General features: G+C 41.1%; 1 protein-coding gene across 8 annotated transcripts in view; it reads right to left on the bottom strand.

Annotated features, from left to right (window-relative positions):
• Window positions 1-16,294, bottom strand: part of STAU2 (staufen double-stranded RNA binding protein 2) — a 222,734-nt gene that overhangs the window by 103,612 nt on the left and 102,828 nt on the right. For all 8 annotated transcript variants that reach the window (XR_008443743.1, XM_054017183.1, XM_054017187.1 and 5 more), the window contains one exon: window positions 10,593-10,900. Coding sequence is in view for 7 of the 8 variants with exons in the window: in XM_054017183.1 (XP_053873158.1) it covers window positions 10,593-10,900 (308 nt within the window). In the remaining variant the exon portion in view is untranslated. The remainder of the gene's footprint in view (window positions 1-10,592; window positions 10,901-16,294) is intronic.

Here is a 16,294-nt window from a genome sequence, read left to right as displayed (position 1 = left end):
ATTGTGAGCTAAAATTCACTGTCTGGAAGTCTAGCCTCCTGTCTGCAATGAGGAATGTGGATTTTAATGGCAGGTTTTAGTCTTATTTCTTCCTCCCCTGCATTTCTTGCTACTTTTCTTGTTAAGGGTTTTGGTTTGAGAGTCTAAGTTATGATATTATGGTTAAAACTAAATCCCACCCTACTAAAGACTCAGCAACATACTTTTTTATATTTCTGCTAGCTGAGACTTCAAGAATTTCAAAAAGTTTTGGCTTCACTCCAGTGCAAGGTTTGTATCTAACTTACCAAGTCACATTAGAATTTACTCTAAAAGAACTTGGCAGGGAGCAGAGCCTGGCTTGTTTAGTACTGACTACAATATTTGGAGAGATCATGACAGTTTTACAACTTTTTTTCCCCCACACAAGTGTGTTGGTTATGAGAATGTAACTTTCATTTCTTCATGCACAAAGTTACATGCAGGCATTTGGAGAATTTGTTACCCTTTTCAAGATACTAATGAACGCAAAAATATTTTATTCAGTGCACCAGTCCTGAATTAATTTGCACAGTTCCCCTCCACCTGTCATCCTTCCTCACTAACTTGAAACAAGAAGACTCCATTAAATGTTTTCTGAGGACAGAAACACCAAGGCATTAAATGCTTTTAAATACTGGGCTTTCTTCTCTCTGAGGGTGAGAGATAGTGATGGGCAGGGTAGTAGAAAGGTACTGCAGACATTTGAATGTGGGGAACAAAGACTTTGGCTTGGCACCTAGTGAAACTGCAGAGTTCATATTAGCAAACCTACACATGGTTAGAAATTACAGATCAGTGACAAACTATCAGGAAGAGATGAAGGCTGATAGGTGCTAGGAAACTTGGGATAATGAATCACTTGACAGAGTCTTCTATAGGATTTAAGTTCTCAGTGAAGAGATGGGACTTTTATGAGATAATGGAAGCATGTGGTTAAGACTTCAGAGGTAGTTTTTTGGATTAAGGGCTCTTGTTGTTGTGTTAGCCCTGTGGAGCATAGTGTTGTTTAAACGTACAGGAAGATGCATCCCCTGCGCCAAACTGCTAGATTCTAACACCCTTATTCATGATGAGCAATATCTTACTCATTCTATAAATTAGGGTTACCATATTTTGTGCCTCCAAATGGAGGACACTCCACGGGGCCTCGGCCCCGCCCCCAGCCCCGCCCACGCCCCCTCCCCAACTCCGCCCCCTCCCCAAAGTCTCCGCCCCCTCCCCTGCTTCCCGCGAATATTAAATTCGCGGGAAGCCTGAAGCTGGTAAGGGGGGGTGTGGGGGGAGCAGGCGCGGCCCAGGCTGGCCCCCCGGCAGCGCCAGCCTGGGTCGGCTCGGGCCCTGGGGTGCCAGCCCTGGCCGACCACCCCCAGCCCGCCCAGCACTGCCGGCCCCCGGCGGCCCAGCGCACCCCCCCCCCGCTATCCCGGCCCCGCGGCCCGGCGCACCCCCCCGCTACCCCGGACCGGCTCCCCGCCCGGCCCCGCGGCCCGGCGCACCCCCCCGCTACCCCGGACCGGCTCCCCGCCCGGCCCCGCGGCCTGGCGCACCCCCCCGCTACCCCGGACCGGCTCGCGGCCCCGCGCACCCCCCCGCTACCCCGGACCGGCTCCCCGCCCGGCCCCGCAGCCCCGCGCACCCCCCCCCCCGCTACCCCGGCCCGCGGCCCCGCGCACCCCCCCGCTACCCCGGCTCCCAGCCCGGCACCGCGCCCCCGGCTCCCCGCCCGGCCCCGCGCCTGGCCCGGCCCCATGCCCCCGGCCCCGCGACCCTGGCCCGGCACCGGCCCGGCCAAAGAGGCCCCGCCCGAGCCCTCCATCCCTCCCTCCCGATTTTCCCGGACATGCCCGGCTTTTGGGGATTTCCCCCCGGACGGGGATTTGAACCCCCAAAAGCCGGACATGTCCGGGAAAATCCGGACGTATGGTAACCCTATATAAATAGTTCCACTGAAACCAATGGGACTATTAGAGTAATGTGCTAGTAAATATCACCGTGGCAAGAGTATCACAAGCTGATTCAAAGAGCTTACAATCTGACACCACAAGGTGGATATTTGTACCTGCCCGCCAACAGCAAGTTCCAGAATCAGGAGCAAATTCAAGACCAGATGTATCAAGAAAATGTAGCACAAAGGAGGGAGGCATGGAAGGAGAATATGTGGTGGGGAAACCATAATAAGAATACAAGTCTCTAATGACCTCTTACAAGCCAAAGCTCAGAACCAGTACTCCAGCCTCATCCTCCTTGACATGTCAGCTGCCTTAGTCACAGTCAACCATGCTCGTCTTGAAATCTTGTGCTCTCCTGGTTCTCTTCCTCATTGCTCCTTCCTCATTGGATGAGGAGGATCCTCCTCATCCAATTTTCTGTGGGGGTTCCACTACCTCTATCCTTAGTCTATTTCTCCTCTCCTGCTACAACTTATCTCTGAGCAATCTCATCCAAAAACACAAATTCCATTACCCTCTCTCAGATTTACCTCTTTACTCCAGTCGTCTCCTTCTTTGAATTAAAATCTCTGCCTGTCTCCCTCACATATACTAGTGGATGTCTAGCCATCAGCGCAACCTTAACAAGCTAAAAGAGAACTCCTAATCTTCCTCCCCAAGCTCTTCCCACTGTTTTAACCATGTTACCCCTCCTGAATCCCTCCCTTTGAGACCACCTTCTCTACTGCATCAAACATAAGCTGCTTCTCTTCACTTTCCAGACCCTTCACAGCCTATCTCCACTCTACCGATCATGTCTCAGTCACTATCAAGATGTTGACTCATCTCTGTCCAGCCCATAATGCCAGCCTTCATCACCCACTTGTTAAATTTTCTAACAAGCTCCCTCATTAGCCACCTTCTAAACCCTCCTCAAACACTCTTTTGCTGTAATGCCTACAAAACACTTGACAACGACCATGTGTCTGGTGTGCTGAGACCAGAGTCTACCATGCTGATCAACACTGTCTTATTGTTTCCTTGTACTCCCCGATCAGTCTGTCTCCATCCATCTGTTGTCTCTTGTCTTATACTTAGATTGTAAGCTCTTTGTGGTTCCTGATCCTTGACCCTTGACTGGAGCTCATAGGCACTATGGTAATAAAAATCACAACATATGGTTACCAGTGAGGTATGCCCATAGTAAGTCTATGTATCAATAAGCTTTTTATATGTGTGTGTGTGTGTGTGTGTGTGTGTGTGTGTGTGTGTAAGAAAATATCCGCAACCTCCACTGGCCCTCTGCCACTGTTCATCATTAATATTAATGTCTGACATGTCTGAGGAACACTTTTAGTATGAATTTGAATCCGTGGCTCACAGCGTCTCTGATAAAGTGTTTGTTCTCAGTTAGGCCCTAACCCCACAACTGATAGCAGTCAGGGGGACTGCTATGTTTGTACAGGTCTCCACCGATTTCAATGGGGCTCCTTGCAGGCACAGCAGTCTACCCACATGATGTGGGATTGGAGCCTTAAATATTTTTTGCCTCTGGTATGGATGAAATAAACTTATCTAGATTGGGTCACTTTAGATAGCCTTGAAAAAAATTTTTTTTTAAATAATTTTATCCTAATTATGGTTTGACCACTCTGGAGGCAAGACCTTTTTCAAAATAGATTCTTGAAAGCTGGCTGTTAACACAGTCTTCCAATGCATTTTACATTAATGATGCCAGGAAGCCTGGGGTTAAAATTTCCACAACCTCCTTTCCTTTATGTATTTATGCTTTTCCACTCAAACTGGCTAAGAGACTTTTGTATTGTTCCAGTACTGGAACATTTGCTTGGGGTCTAGTTTCCAGGCCAACAATAGCTACAAATGTTTCTGCAGTTGAAGGATTGGAGTCCACAACCATATCATTTGGTTTTATGTTCTAGATTTGGTCATTTGGTTCCATTCCCCATGATCAGCATCAGCCAGACTTTCCCCAAGAAATAATTCTTTAGGACTTCTCCCTTTTCTATGGAAACTTTGAATATATGTGCTATTATAATAATTAACAACTAAAGCTACAATGAAAGTTGCACCCAGATTTCTGTTATAACCTCCTGTTTTCATATTTTCGTAACTCTTCCCAACCATTTTTTTTCAGGCTGAAACTTTGCAAGTTTGTCTCAGCTGAAAGGCGCTGCTTTTTTTTTAATAAAGGAAACTGAGGAAAATCTACCAACCATTTTTGATCATTCTCTGGGGAGAATGGAATTTTTTTTTTCAGTTTACCCCCCCCCCCACATGACCATTGGATCACAACAACTGAAATTCAAATTCCTTCAAATTTGGTGTTTGGTTAGACCTCCTTGAAGAAATATCTGCTTCTTGAGTGCTTTGGACTGGTTGCTGGAGGAAGTGGTAAAGCAGCAGTGGAGAAACATGTTATGGTGGGGTAAGGAGGACAGAAAACAGCTGTGGTAAGTGTCTTCCTCCCTTCCAGCAGGTTGGAGGAAGAATGAGAGGTCTCCTCTTACACAGCAGCAAGGAGGAAGAAAGGCTTTTTTCCCAACAGATGGGTGCAAGTAAGAAAAAGTAAAGCCTTCCTGCTCCCAGCAGTTAAGAAAAAGGAATGGAAATATAGGCAAGAGAGTGATGCCCTCTCTTCCAGAAGCTGCAGATGGAAGGGATGGGAACTCTCTATTTGTAAGCCAAGGTGATATACAGGTGTGTGGCATGCATTCTGTAAGCTACCTGGAACAAACACTGTGACAGGAAATGCCCTATGATCTCCTGCCTGGAAGCCAGGGGGCCTTCTTCTGAATGTGCTGCCCCTGAGCCCAATTTGATGGGCACCCCATCTTCTACCCCAGTTGACATTACTGCTCTGTCCACTCTTCCTATGCAGCAAGAACATCCAGTTCGGAATGAGATAACACACTGAATTTCTTCAGCATGCTACCATACTTCAGTTCAGCAGCATAAGAACCATTCTGTTAATTTTTGCTCTTACAGCTGTTTGAATTTGGGGTAATTGGAAGATGCTCAGTAATTTTCTTGGTTGTTTTTATCCCTAATCTAACGAGCACACCTAGTACACAACTGTATGTCTGAAAGCTAACCCAGAGAACTTTGTTTTTCAGTGTTCAAATGTCTGGTAAATATCTCACTGGAGCCTACTTCCTATTTACCACTGCTACATTTTTGTGATATTGAGTTTAAGGATAACTTCAAAATGTAGTAATAGTGGCCAGATCCTTAACTGGTGTAAATTGGTATAACTCCATTGACTTCAACAAAGCTATGATTATTTGCACCAGCTAAAGCTCTGGTCCTAGGTTTTCAGCTAGAAGCTGATGTGAATGAGAGGTTGTAGGATACCCTGCTAAGACTGGTGAAATCTCAAAGAAACAATTGCTCTTGGATGGAGAAGAAAGTTGCACCCTGTTAGTTCATCCTTCTTTAACAATGCATAGCTTACCACTGACTTTAACCTCAGAGGAAAGAATATGTCCTATCTACCAAATAGGGGATAGGTGCAGCTTAGAGCGCTAGTGAGGTAAAAGCAGCACCAGAGTTAAGTTAGGAGGAAGGAAACAGCTAATGCTAAGATTCCCAGGGAGCTCTGCCAAACTAAAAAGGCAAGTTACACTGGATCACGTATATAAGAAATACTGAAAAGAATGTTGCACCCATCCAGCTAAGTGCTTTGAAATTTAACAAAGAAAGACATTTCTTGACTCGAACTGCATTTGGAAAGAATTTTTGAATAAAAATGGATATTTCTGATCCTTCAGCTGGTGATCAGATCTTGCTGAAAACGCTATCACTAGTCAGACAAGCAATAAGCACACCAAGTGTCAGACACACAAAGAAATCAGTTGATTAGTTTTAACATGCAGGTTCTTTTCTTCGGGCTCAGTGCTGAAGCCTGACTCAGTCTATATGCAATGAGAACTCCCAGTGAAGCCAAATCTTATTGGTATTCAAGTCACTGGAAGGTTTGCCTATATAAGAACTTCAGGCTGGAGCCCTTCATTATTAAATAGTATAACAGCAGTAGAACTAGCTACCCATCTCTGACACTATTACTAAGTAGTGAGTTCAATGTTAAACAAACAATTTTTAAAAGCAACTAAGTGACTTAGAAGCTTAAGTCCCATTTTCAAAGGTGAATAGGACCAGATTTTCAAAGATGTGGCTAGCTATCTAGTGGTAGTTTGAAAAGCACCAAAGCAGACTAGATGTCTAACTCCCACGGAAATCAATAGGAGTTAGGAACTTAGGTGCTTTTGAAATCCAACTAGGAGCCTAAGTAAGTTATCTGCATCTTTAGGTGCCTAAATTCCTTTGAAACTCAATGAGACTTAGGCCTGGTCTCCACTGGCGGGCTGGGGGGAGGAATCGATCTAAGTTACGCAACTTCAGCTACATGAATAACGTAGGTGAAGTAGACGTACTTAGATCGACTTACCGTGGTGTCTTCACCGCAGTGAGTCGACTGCTGCCGCTCCTCCGTCGACTCTGCCTGCACTTCTCACAGCGCTGGAGTACAGGAGTCGATGGGAGAGCGCTCAGGGATCGATGCGATAAATCGACCCCCTGCTGGATCGATTGCTGCCTGCCAATCCGGCGGGTAGTGTAGACATACCCGTAGGCTTCTAAGTGCCCAAGTCACTTTTGAAAATGGCACTTAGGTGCTTTTGAAGATTTTATCCATGGTCCCCATTCCAAGGCTCTTACAATTAGAGGCCAATCTGAACTTCTAATCCAAACCATATATTTCAAATCCGATCCAATTCCTAGGTCCAGACAAGACTGGATTGATAGCCATATCCAAATTGCCACAAAGTTTGGACTATTAGGATATACTTTTTGATTTCAGTCAGTTCTGGTTGGGCATCTCTCTGCTTACATCCCAAGGCCATGATCCTTACACTAGTGCTGAACTTTGTGCACCAAGAGCAATCCTATTGACTTCAGAGAGTCCAATGGGACTTCTCATGGGAATGAAGTTAGTCATAAGTGTAAGTCTTTGCAGGACTTGCACCTAAATCAGACACAGACAAATATCTAAGACACACACAATGCTACATTTTAGTGAAGTGAGGATCACTTGAAAAATGCTCAGCAATGCAATTTTTAAGTAAATAGTGTATAAAATGGAATCGTTAATAAACAAACGGAAGCGGGAAAATAGTTATACTGTGCAAGCACTGCAATCAGTGACATAAATTCAAACAGAAGCTCCTATTAGAGAGCCCTGATAGTGAAAAGATGAATGTATCTAAGGCCCTGATCCTGAAATCACTGCATGCAGGTGCACTACTGAAACCAATGGGGCTCCACACAGTTGCATCATTGTGTCCACACTCAGCGATTGCAGGATGGGGCCAAAAATTATGGTACCTTGAGCCCTATCATCCTTACTTCAGGAAACCTCCCATTAGATTAACTGATTGACTAACTCCAATGAGCGTTCTGCCTTAGTAAGAACTACAGGGTTAGACCATTAATATGTAAACTGTTTCTTTAGAGATTTCAATTTCAACAAACTTTTTGAAATAATTTACTACACTTAAACTGTCAGCAAATTTGTTTTAACTTCTCTATTCCAGTTACAAAGCAGTGAATAAAGACAGTTATTTAAAAATAACTATTTTAACCAAAGCTTAATTTTCCTTTAAGCAATCTCTCAGCAATCATCTGCAAAATAATTAACTTGTAGATCATTTGCATACATTTTATAAAATAAGTACTAAGAATGCTTTATTCAGACTTTGTAAAGGCTTATTTGTGAAGTATTTGGCTTCATTAAGAATGGTAATTTGAACTCTGCCATTCTTGGAAAGGATCCATGGATAGCATCTGTATTATGGTGTGAGAGAGCTGCTATCTACCATTTACAAATTTCTTTGGAATAAGAAGTCAAGAAAATTTAATATACTTTTTAAGCGCTTTTCCACATATTGGTTCTGATAGTTTTTAACTATTAATAGTTTGTAACACAACATGACTGATGTCATATACAATTAGTTCAGAAGAATTTAAATTAAATAACCACATAACAAAAGGTTCCCTCTTCAGCTAAAGAAGTTGAAAGAAATATCATAAATTCAATAAGCAAATATTTGTTTACATTTACAATAATAAAACTTCAGACAAGTATTTATTTAAAATAAATACATTATAACAGAACAAAACGTGTATGTTGATCATGAAAGACAAAACTACTGTTATTGTGTGGACCAGAATGCACATAACATGCTAACAGTTCAAAAATCATTTCAGGGCATTCAGGAAACATGAAACAAACTACCTGTTTGTGAATGTACTATTTTTCTACTTGGTAAATATGCCTGAGAAAGTTAACCTGTAAAGAAATAGGCTTTTAAACTCTTAAACACAAAGAGCTTTCTACAGTGAAACGGTGAAGAGACCTGTGATATGCACCTGACAGGCCACTAAGCCATTTCCCACAGAGATTCTGTTCACTGCTCCACCTCAGTTCAGTGATCCAGCAGTGGCACAGAGTTTCACATCAATACCAAATTCATTCAACCAAGGCATTAAGAAAGCATGCTGATATGTTGTAAAATCACCAGTTTATATACAGAGGGTATGTGGAAATCAAAAAGATTCTCTACCAAAGTTAGTGTATTGTTGTGCAGTATTATGGACAAGAAAAATGTAATGATAAAGCAGGGATTATATGTCTGGCTCAAGTTAAGACCCTTTAAAAACTACAATTTCAACACAATCACCTAGAATCAAAGAATGAAAAATCAGGACAAACACAAATCATTTTACAGTAGCCACCTACCACAGCTAAGTAGGAATCAATATGTAGCTTGGGAAAATACTACCATAAATTGTGCTTTGGGTATATGAAAATAAAATATTACTAGCAGACACAAGCAGTCTGACAAGATGTGAAAGGAAGCAGTGAAAACATCGGGGATTGAATTTCCTTTCATCAAGATTTGTCTGCTCCTACTGTATGCAGATGACAAATGGAACTCAGAGAAATACAAGATATTTAACTCTTATTAGTAATTTAACTCTACTGTAATTAGATTGTCTTTTCTTGTATTAAAAAAAATAAAAACTAATTAATCAAAAGCTATATACTGAGGATTGTTCAGAATCGGAGTGCATGTTTTCTTCATTAAGAACAATGGGCCAGTTCCAGTTGGTGCAAATCGATGTAGCTCTGTTAAAGTCAATGGATCTATTCCAATTTATGGAACACAGTGTCTGACACTATGCCTCCAATTTTAGCGGTCCTGTTGAAATCATTACAAGCAACTGCATACTTTGTAAATTACATGGGCTTGGAAAAAAAACAATCATGGGCATACAAAAATTCTAATAGAAACCTTTAATTTTCATAATTTAGTTAAGCAGATAATACATGATCATACTACATGAGCTAAATCATATGAAACAAAGTTATCAAACAAAACAAATTCATAAGTCTGAGGAGAAAAAAACCACGACAGTAAAACGATGGAATTTTAGCAGACAGCCAGTCCTACCCTCCAATGTTGAAACACATTAAAATATACTATTGCACATATGTATGTATTTTTCCGAGTGTGATCAGGAAGCAGCTTCCTTCCCCCTCTTTGGAGCACTGAACAAATGGCTAGGTGCATTACAGAGGCTTTTACTGGCCTATGAAGTATAAGGTATTGTCCACTGCTGGAGACAGGTTATAAGACTGGATGGACTAGGTAACTGATCCAGTATGGTAAATCCTATGTTATTCTTTCACTAGTACTGGCCATGGCATCAAGAGCACTCTACGCTGCTCTGACACCAGACACGCTGTTAAGTTACACCTTCCAATCAGTCTACTCATAGCATGTGCAGAGAGGAAAGCAGAACACCAATTATAAGGAGTACCATAAGGGCCCCGATCCAGCAACAACTTTAAACCAGTGCTTAACTTTATGTATGTGTAGTCTCACTGATATCAATGTCATTATTCACATGCTTAACATTAAGCACAAGCTTAAGTGCTTTGCTGGACCAGGTCCTAAGAGAAGAGCCAGTATCAGAACAAAAGGAGCGCACTGAGAGGAGGAGATGCACAAAGCAGTGCAAGGGAAGTGGAAACATCTTTTAAGTTTATAATTGTTTAAGGAGGACAAATGGGGAGAAAGATGGGCTAAGGTTATATCTATACTGCAATCACGGGTTGTGACTGCAACTCAAGCAGACATTCCTTAGCTAGCTAGCTTGGGTCCTGGAAAAGTGAAACCCTGGCAGTGCACACTTCGGTGCAGGCTGTGCAAGCCCACCTGAAACCCTGGGTAATTACTCACACGGCTGGCCTGCACTGAAACACATGCTGCCACAGCTTCACTGCTCCAGTTGTGAGAGCTAGCTAGATTAAAGCTGGTTTGGGTAGGTCTTCTTGAGCTACAATCACAGCTGCAACCCCATACTTGTACTACAGACATACACAGAGGAGGAGAATGTATATTGTGTAAGGGGGAATCTCCTGGATCCAAAAACTTTCTTAGAGCCCCTGCTAATTTTACAAGATAAATGGCATGCGTGGTCATACTCTAGAGGGCAAGAGGGAAATCCTAGATGGCAATGCTATGATTCTGGCTGAAGAGCTTCATTTTCCTCCTCCCATACCTGAAAGCCTTGAATCCTTGCCAAATACTCCAGCTGTTTTGAAGGCTGCACTGCAGAACAGGGGGAAGCAGGAGATATTCCTTTTAGACCTATGGCTTCAGCAGTCGGGGATGTTCCATTCATAAGGAGTTCCCTGGCAATTGTAGCTGTACTATTAGTAGTAGCAGATATGCTGAAGAAAGAGCTAGAAGTCTGGCTCATTTCTTTGGATGACAAATAGCTTCCAGTAGTGCCAGGGGCTGCTTTGTTGCGGCTTGCTTCCATCTCTTGATAAACATCAGGTGAGAGATGGAGAATTCCCTTTGGTGCTGAAAATGAAAGCAAAGACCATTCTCATTACACTTGCAGTGAGTTAAAGATGGACAACTATACGATTGTCAGTTTAGATGCTTCCCACCTGAAAACAAACTGTATACTTATAAGCAATGGGTTGTTTGCAGTAGTAACTGCAAGTCAGAACGCATAATCTACCTGATTATAATCAAAACTGGTTTTAAATGGACATTAAAGGGAAGGATTTTTTGTTTTTAAATAGGTCCTAAATGTGGCCTCTAAAACCATGCTTGAGATTTTGCATTAACAGACCATCTGGAATGCACAAATGAGGTACTTAGATGTCAGAACTAACAAGACATAGCCACACCTCAGAAAATGATAACACAATCTTTATTTTGTTGTAATCCTCTTCCTTACTACATCCCTACATCATCTGTTGTCATCATTTGCTGTGCTAACATGCCTTATTTAGGCCGCATACCCTTCAGTGAAGGAAACTGTCTTCTTTTTTTAAGCATTATGGACACCTGTGACACATTATATATTGTAAATAATATCATCTTCGTGACTTACACTTGAGAAGGTGTATTCTTTGCTCAATGTGAATGTATATCACCCACTTACACCATAGGAATTATGCTATGTATTAGAGACCCAAAGAATTTATTCACGTGCAATTATGGAAAATCCTTCAATATCTCTAATGACATGTAGTTAAGGATAATTGCTCTTGATAACTACATTTCAGAATTTTAAATAATCTTTTTAGACAATGAAGTCCCAATCCTGCATACACATGTGCACCTGAATAACTTGACACACTTGAGGAAATCAACTGAGATTCTCATGTGTGCAAGACTGTTCAGGATCAGGGTTTAAGTGAGGCAGTCTTACTATACAGTCAAGCTATGTTTTGAAAAATAAATGATATCCATTTTGCAGATAGTTTAAAAGGTAATGATGAGCATGAAAATGTTTTATTAAATTACAACAAGCATATTGGAGCCTTCTGTTGGTAGCAGTAAGACTGCCTAAAATATGACATTTGTGACACCTGGCAGTAGAGAGTCCATTTTACAATGGTAAACCAGTTTGGCAACTAGTTTAGCAATGAGAAGAAAAATGCTATGGTTCAATGTTTATAGATTATTTTTCATTTGCAATGCATATGAAAGTCATTTTAAGATTGCAGGACAGTCTTAAAGCAGAATTGAAACTAGGTTTCTCGGATCTTATAATGGGTTTCCCTAATCTCAGTGGCACAAATGCTACTTTTTAAATCAGATGTCTGCTCCCTGAAGTAGATTCAGAAATACAAGGTATAATTAAAATCCTTAAATTCAAATACATGGTGAACATGCTTCCTTGTTGAAGTTTCAGACTGCTGTCTGAGCAAACTGGTTATAGGTGTGTCGTGTAATTGCTTTACTCAAATTGCTTTTAACTCATTGTAAGCCTCATATGGTTAGACCACAATCCAATATTGCTGATTAATTCATGAAAAGGTTTTATTAAGTATTTGGTTATATTGTTAAAATGCAAATAATTTAGTGACTGCAGTGATTAATTTCACAACAGGAGATGTAATGTGTGGTTCAACCTGTCTGACCTTGCAAACCATATTCACACAAGTATACAGACTCACACAAGCCCCACTAACAGAACTACTTGCATGCGTAAAATTAGGACTGGACCCCAAATTCTGGCTCTCCCCCTCCCCCCACTGAACCACTACAAGAGCAAGTACGCTTATTAAGTTTGCAGATGATACCAAACTGGGAGGGATTGCAACTGCTTTGGAGGATAGGGTCATAATTCAAAATGATCTGGACAAATTGGAGAAATGGTCTGAGGTAAACAGGATGAAGTTTAACAAAGACAAATGCAAAGTGCTCCACTTAGGAAGGAACAATCAGTTTCACACATACAGAATGGGAAGAAACTGTCTAGGAAGGAGTACGGCAGAAAGGGATCTAGGGGTTATAGTTGACCACAAGCTAAATATGAGTCAACAGTGATGCTGTTGCAAAAAAAAGCAAACGTGATTCTGGGATGTATTAACAGGTGTGTTGTGAGCAAGACACAAGAAGTCATTCTTCCGCTCTACTCTGCGCTAGTTAGGCCTCAACTGGAGTATTGTGTCCAGTTCTGGGCACCGCATTTCAAGAAAGATGTGGAGAAATTGGAGAGGGTCCAGAGAAGAGCAACAATAATGATTAAAGGTCTTGAGAACATGACCTATGAAGGAAGGCTGAAAGAATTGGGTTTGTTTAGTTTGGAAAAGAGAAGACTGAGAGGGGACATGATAGCAGTTTTCAGGTACCTAAAAGGGTGTCATAAGGAGGAGGGAGAAAACTTGTTCACCTTAGCCTCTAAGGGTAGAACAAGAAGCAATGGGCTTACACTGCAGCAAGGGAGGTGTAGGTTGGACATTAGGAAAAAGTTCCTGTCAGGGTGATTAAACACCGGAATAAACTACCTAGGGAGGTTGTGGAATCTCCATCTCTAGAGATATTTAAGAGTAGGTTAGATAAATGTCTATCAGGGATGGTCTAGACAGTATTTGGTCCTGCCATGCGGGCAGGGGACTGGACTCGATGACCTCTCGAGGTCCCTTCCAGTCCTAGAATCTATGGATCTATAAGTGCAGAGCCACAGCAGCCAAGCTACAATTCCTCAAACCCGACTGCCCGTGCAGGGCAAACACAGACAAGAAAGTTCAAGGGGCCTGCTAACAGGGAACCCTACAGTGCTCCATAAAGTTGCTTCAGATCAGAGCAATTCAGGCACTAATAGGTGCATGGTGGAAGTGGGTACATGAATGGAAAGAGCAAGACACATTCCTTACCCAGCTGATTACTACATCCTGTCTCCTTGCCTAAAGCTTAGAGAGCCCTATGGCTCCAGGCCTCCAACTGACTTTGCATGGACAGATCTCCAGGCAAGTCAGTGGGGCTCTACACAGGCACAAGGGTGTGCACCTGTGTGAACCTCTTGCAGGACCAGAGGCCCAGATCAATATGTTGCATGACTTCTGAATGGCTATACTATGGAAGTGTTGGAGAAGGGCAGGAAGAGGCTCCATGCACCATCTTCCTCCCCAGACAGATCCGTGCAGGATAATCTAGAATATAGCCCTGTAAGTATAACACACCATATGCATCTGTATAAAGCATTGTTATGTACAGTATTTAATAATATACCCTTCATCTGAGACTCCACCACCTTCAGATAAATCTTATCTCACCTCACATTGTTTAAATTGCTTTGTAAAATGGATACCGGGTTTAAACAGACATAGCGCATCTCCCAGTTTACTGTCAGGTAAAACTGGGCTACCTAAGCCAAGAAACAATCATCACAAAATAGAGTGGCAAGTACTCAGCACCTCCTAAATCTGATCCATTGTAAATCCAATTTCACTAAATGCATTTGAGAAATAATGATGATTAATTCAATAATATAAGTGAAAGAACACACTGGTACAGAAATACTATTATGAAAAAGAATCTATTTTGGAAAAAAACAGCACAATGCTAACTTTTTTACAAAATATTTTAAACTAAATCAAGTACTGCAGATGTCTATTCCATTGATGTAATATTACTTAAAACAAACATTTCACATGCTTTCTCAGCCTTTTCAGTGTTTTTACATGATCCACCCAAATATTTAACTGCTGTCTGGAACAATAGTTTGGAATTTTTCCAGACTACCAAACTTTCTAAATGTTAAAATAACTAATATATGGCATATGATGAATAAAAAGATATTCAGCATGATATATCAAATGCTCTTATAAACCACCTACATTGTTATAAAGGAGATGGTAAATTAATAACAGTAATAGTACTTTTCACTTATATAACACCTTCCAGCTGAGGATCTCAAAGTGCTTTATAAGTAATTAATTAATTAAGTCATACACCTAAGAGGTAGATATTATTGCCAGCACTGACTATTTTTTAAAACCAAATGATGTAGTATTTTGGACATTATATTAATACACTTGAAAACTGTTGGGATTTTAACTTAAATTCTAAAGTTTAATGAGACTAATTAAAACTTGCTTTTAAACAGCTGCTGATGAAGCACGGAAAACTAAAAAAATCTCTTTTGGAACATTTGTGCTAAGAAATATAGTTTCTTAAGTTTTATTGCCTATTTTAAAATAATACTAAGGATCCTTCTATAAAATTCTTCTGTGCCTGCTGTTTATTCCTAATCTGAATGTATAACCTTCTGTTTGAATATCACAGTTTAGTTGCTGTGGAAATTATATTACAGGATGACGATTATGATATCGAGTGAGGAATGAACTATAGAAGCATAAGAACTCTTCAGAAACAAATACCAGACATTGCTTTCATACATATACTTTTGTTAATAAAATTGGGACACTAGACATACAAACAAAGGAGATATTTATTGACCTCTCTCTAGATAGGAGTTGTCCACACAGCATGAGTGGATCTCTAAGTGAGCAAAGTTCTTATAAGCTTATTATTCCTCTGTAAAATCTAGATTTTTATGTGAATATCAAGAAAAAATTAACATATGCTAAATTCAATACAAATCTCATATTACAGAATCATATGCAACTGTAAATCATAAAGGTTATAGCAGGGGTCGGCAACCTTTCAGAAGTGATGTGCCAAGTCTTCATTTATTCACTCTGATTTAAGGTTTTGCGTGCCAGTCATACATTTTAACATTTTTAGGTCTCTTTCTATAAGTCTGTATCATATAACTAAACTATTGTTATATGTAAAGTAAATAAGTTTTTTTAAATGTTTAAGAAGCTTCATTTAAAATTAAATTAAAATGCAGAGTCCCCCAGACCAGTGACCAGGACCCGGGCAGCGTGAGTGCTACTGAAAATAAGCTCGCGTGCCGCCTTTGGCACCCATGCCATAGGTTGCCTACCCCTGGATTATAGCAAAGATGCAGAGTAATATATGACAATTATTAGGAGTCTCAGGAACTATATTTCATCATATATATCAACAGTGGTGCACCTTCTGCTGCATACAACCTGGAGGTGCATTCATGAAAGACCCATAAATAATTTCCATGCACAAGCATATTATTTACACCCATGGGCAATCATGTAAGGAAAATATGCAGACTAGCTAGGCAGTATAATCACTAACACTTGAAAAACAATTCTAATCCATTCTTTAATGGTAATTGTTAGCAGTTGCTTAAAATTGTAATCTCTAAAAAGACTTCTAACCCCACAATCAAATACAGGTGTGTGTGATCTTTTGTCTACATCTGCCAATCAGATACTAGAAAACTGTAAAGTGGTATGGAGGAATACTATATAAATGGATAGATTAAGGCAATGTAGGGGCCTGGGTAACATCTCTACCTGGGTAGTCCCCATAATCTTACCTCAGTGCTGTGCTCCCGTCCCTGCCTGG

The sequence above is a fragment of the Malaclemys terrapin genome, chromosome 2, assembly GCF_027887155.1.
Source record: "Malaclemys terrapin pileata isolate rMalTer1 chromosome 2, rMalTer1.hap1, whole genome shotgun sequence".
Lineage (NCBI taxonomy): Eukaryota > Metazoa > Chordata > Testudines > Emydidae > Malaclemys > Malaclemys terrapin.
This window is presented reverse-complemented; position numbering and strand designations above follow the sequence as displayed.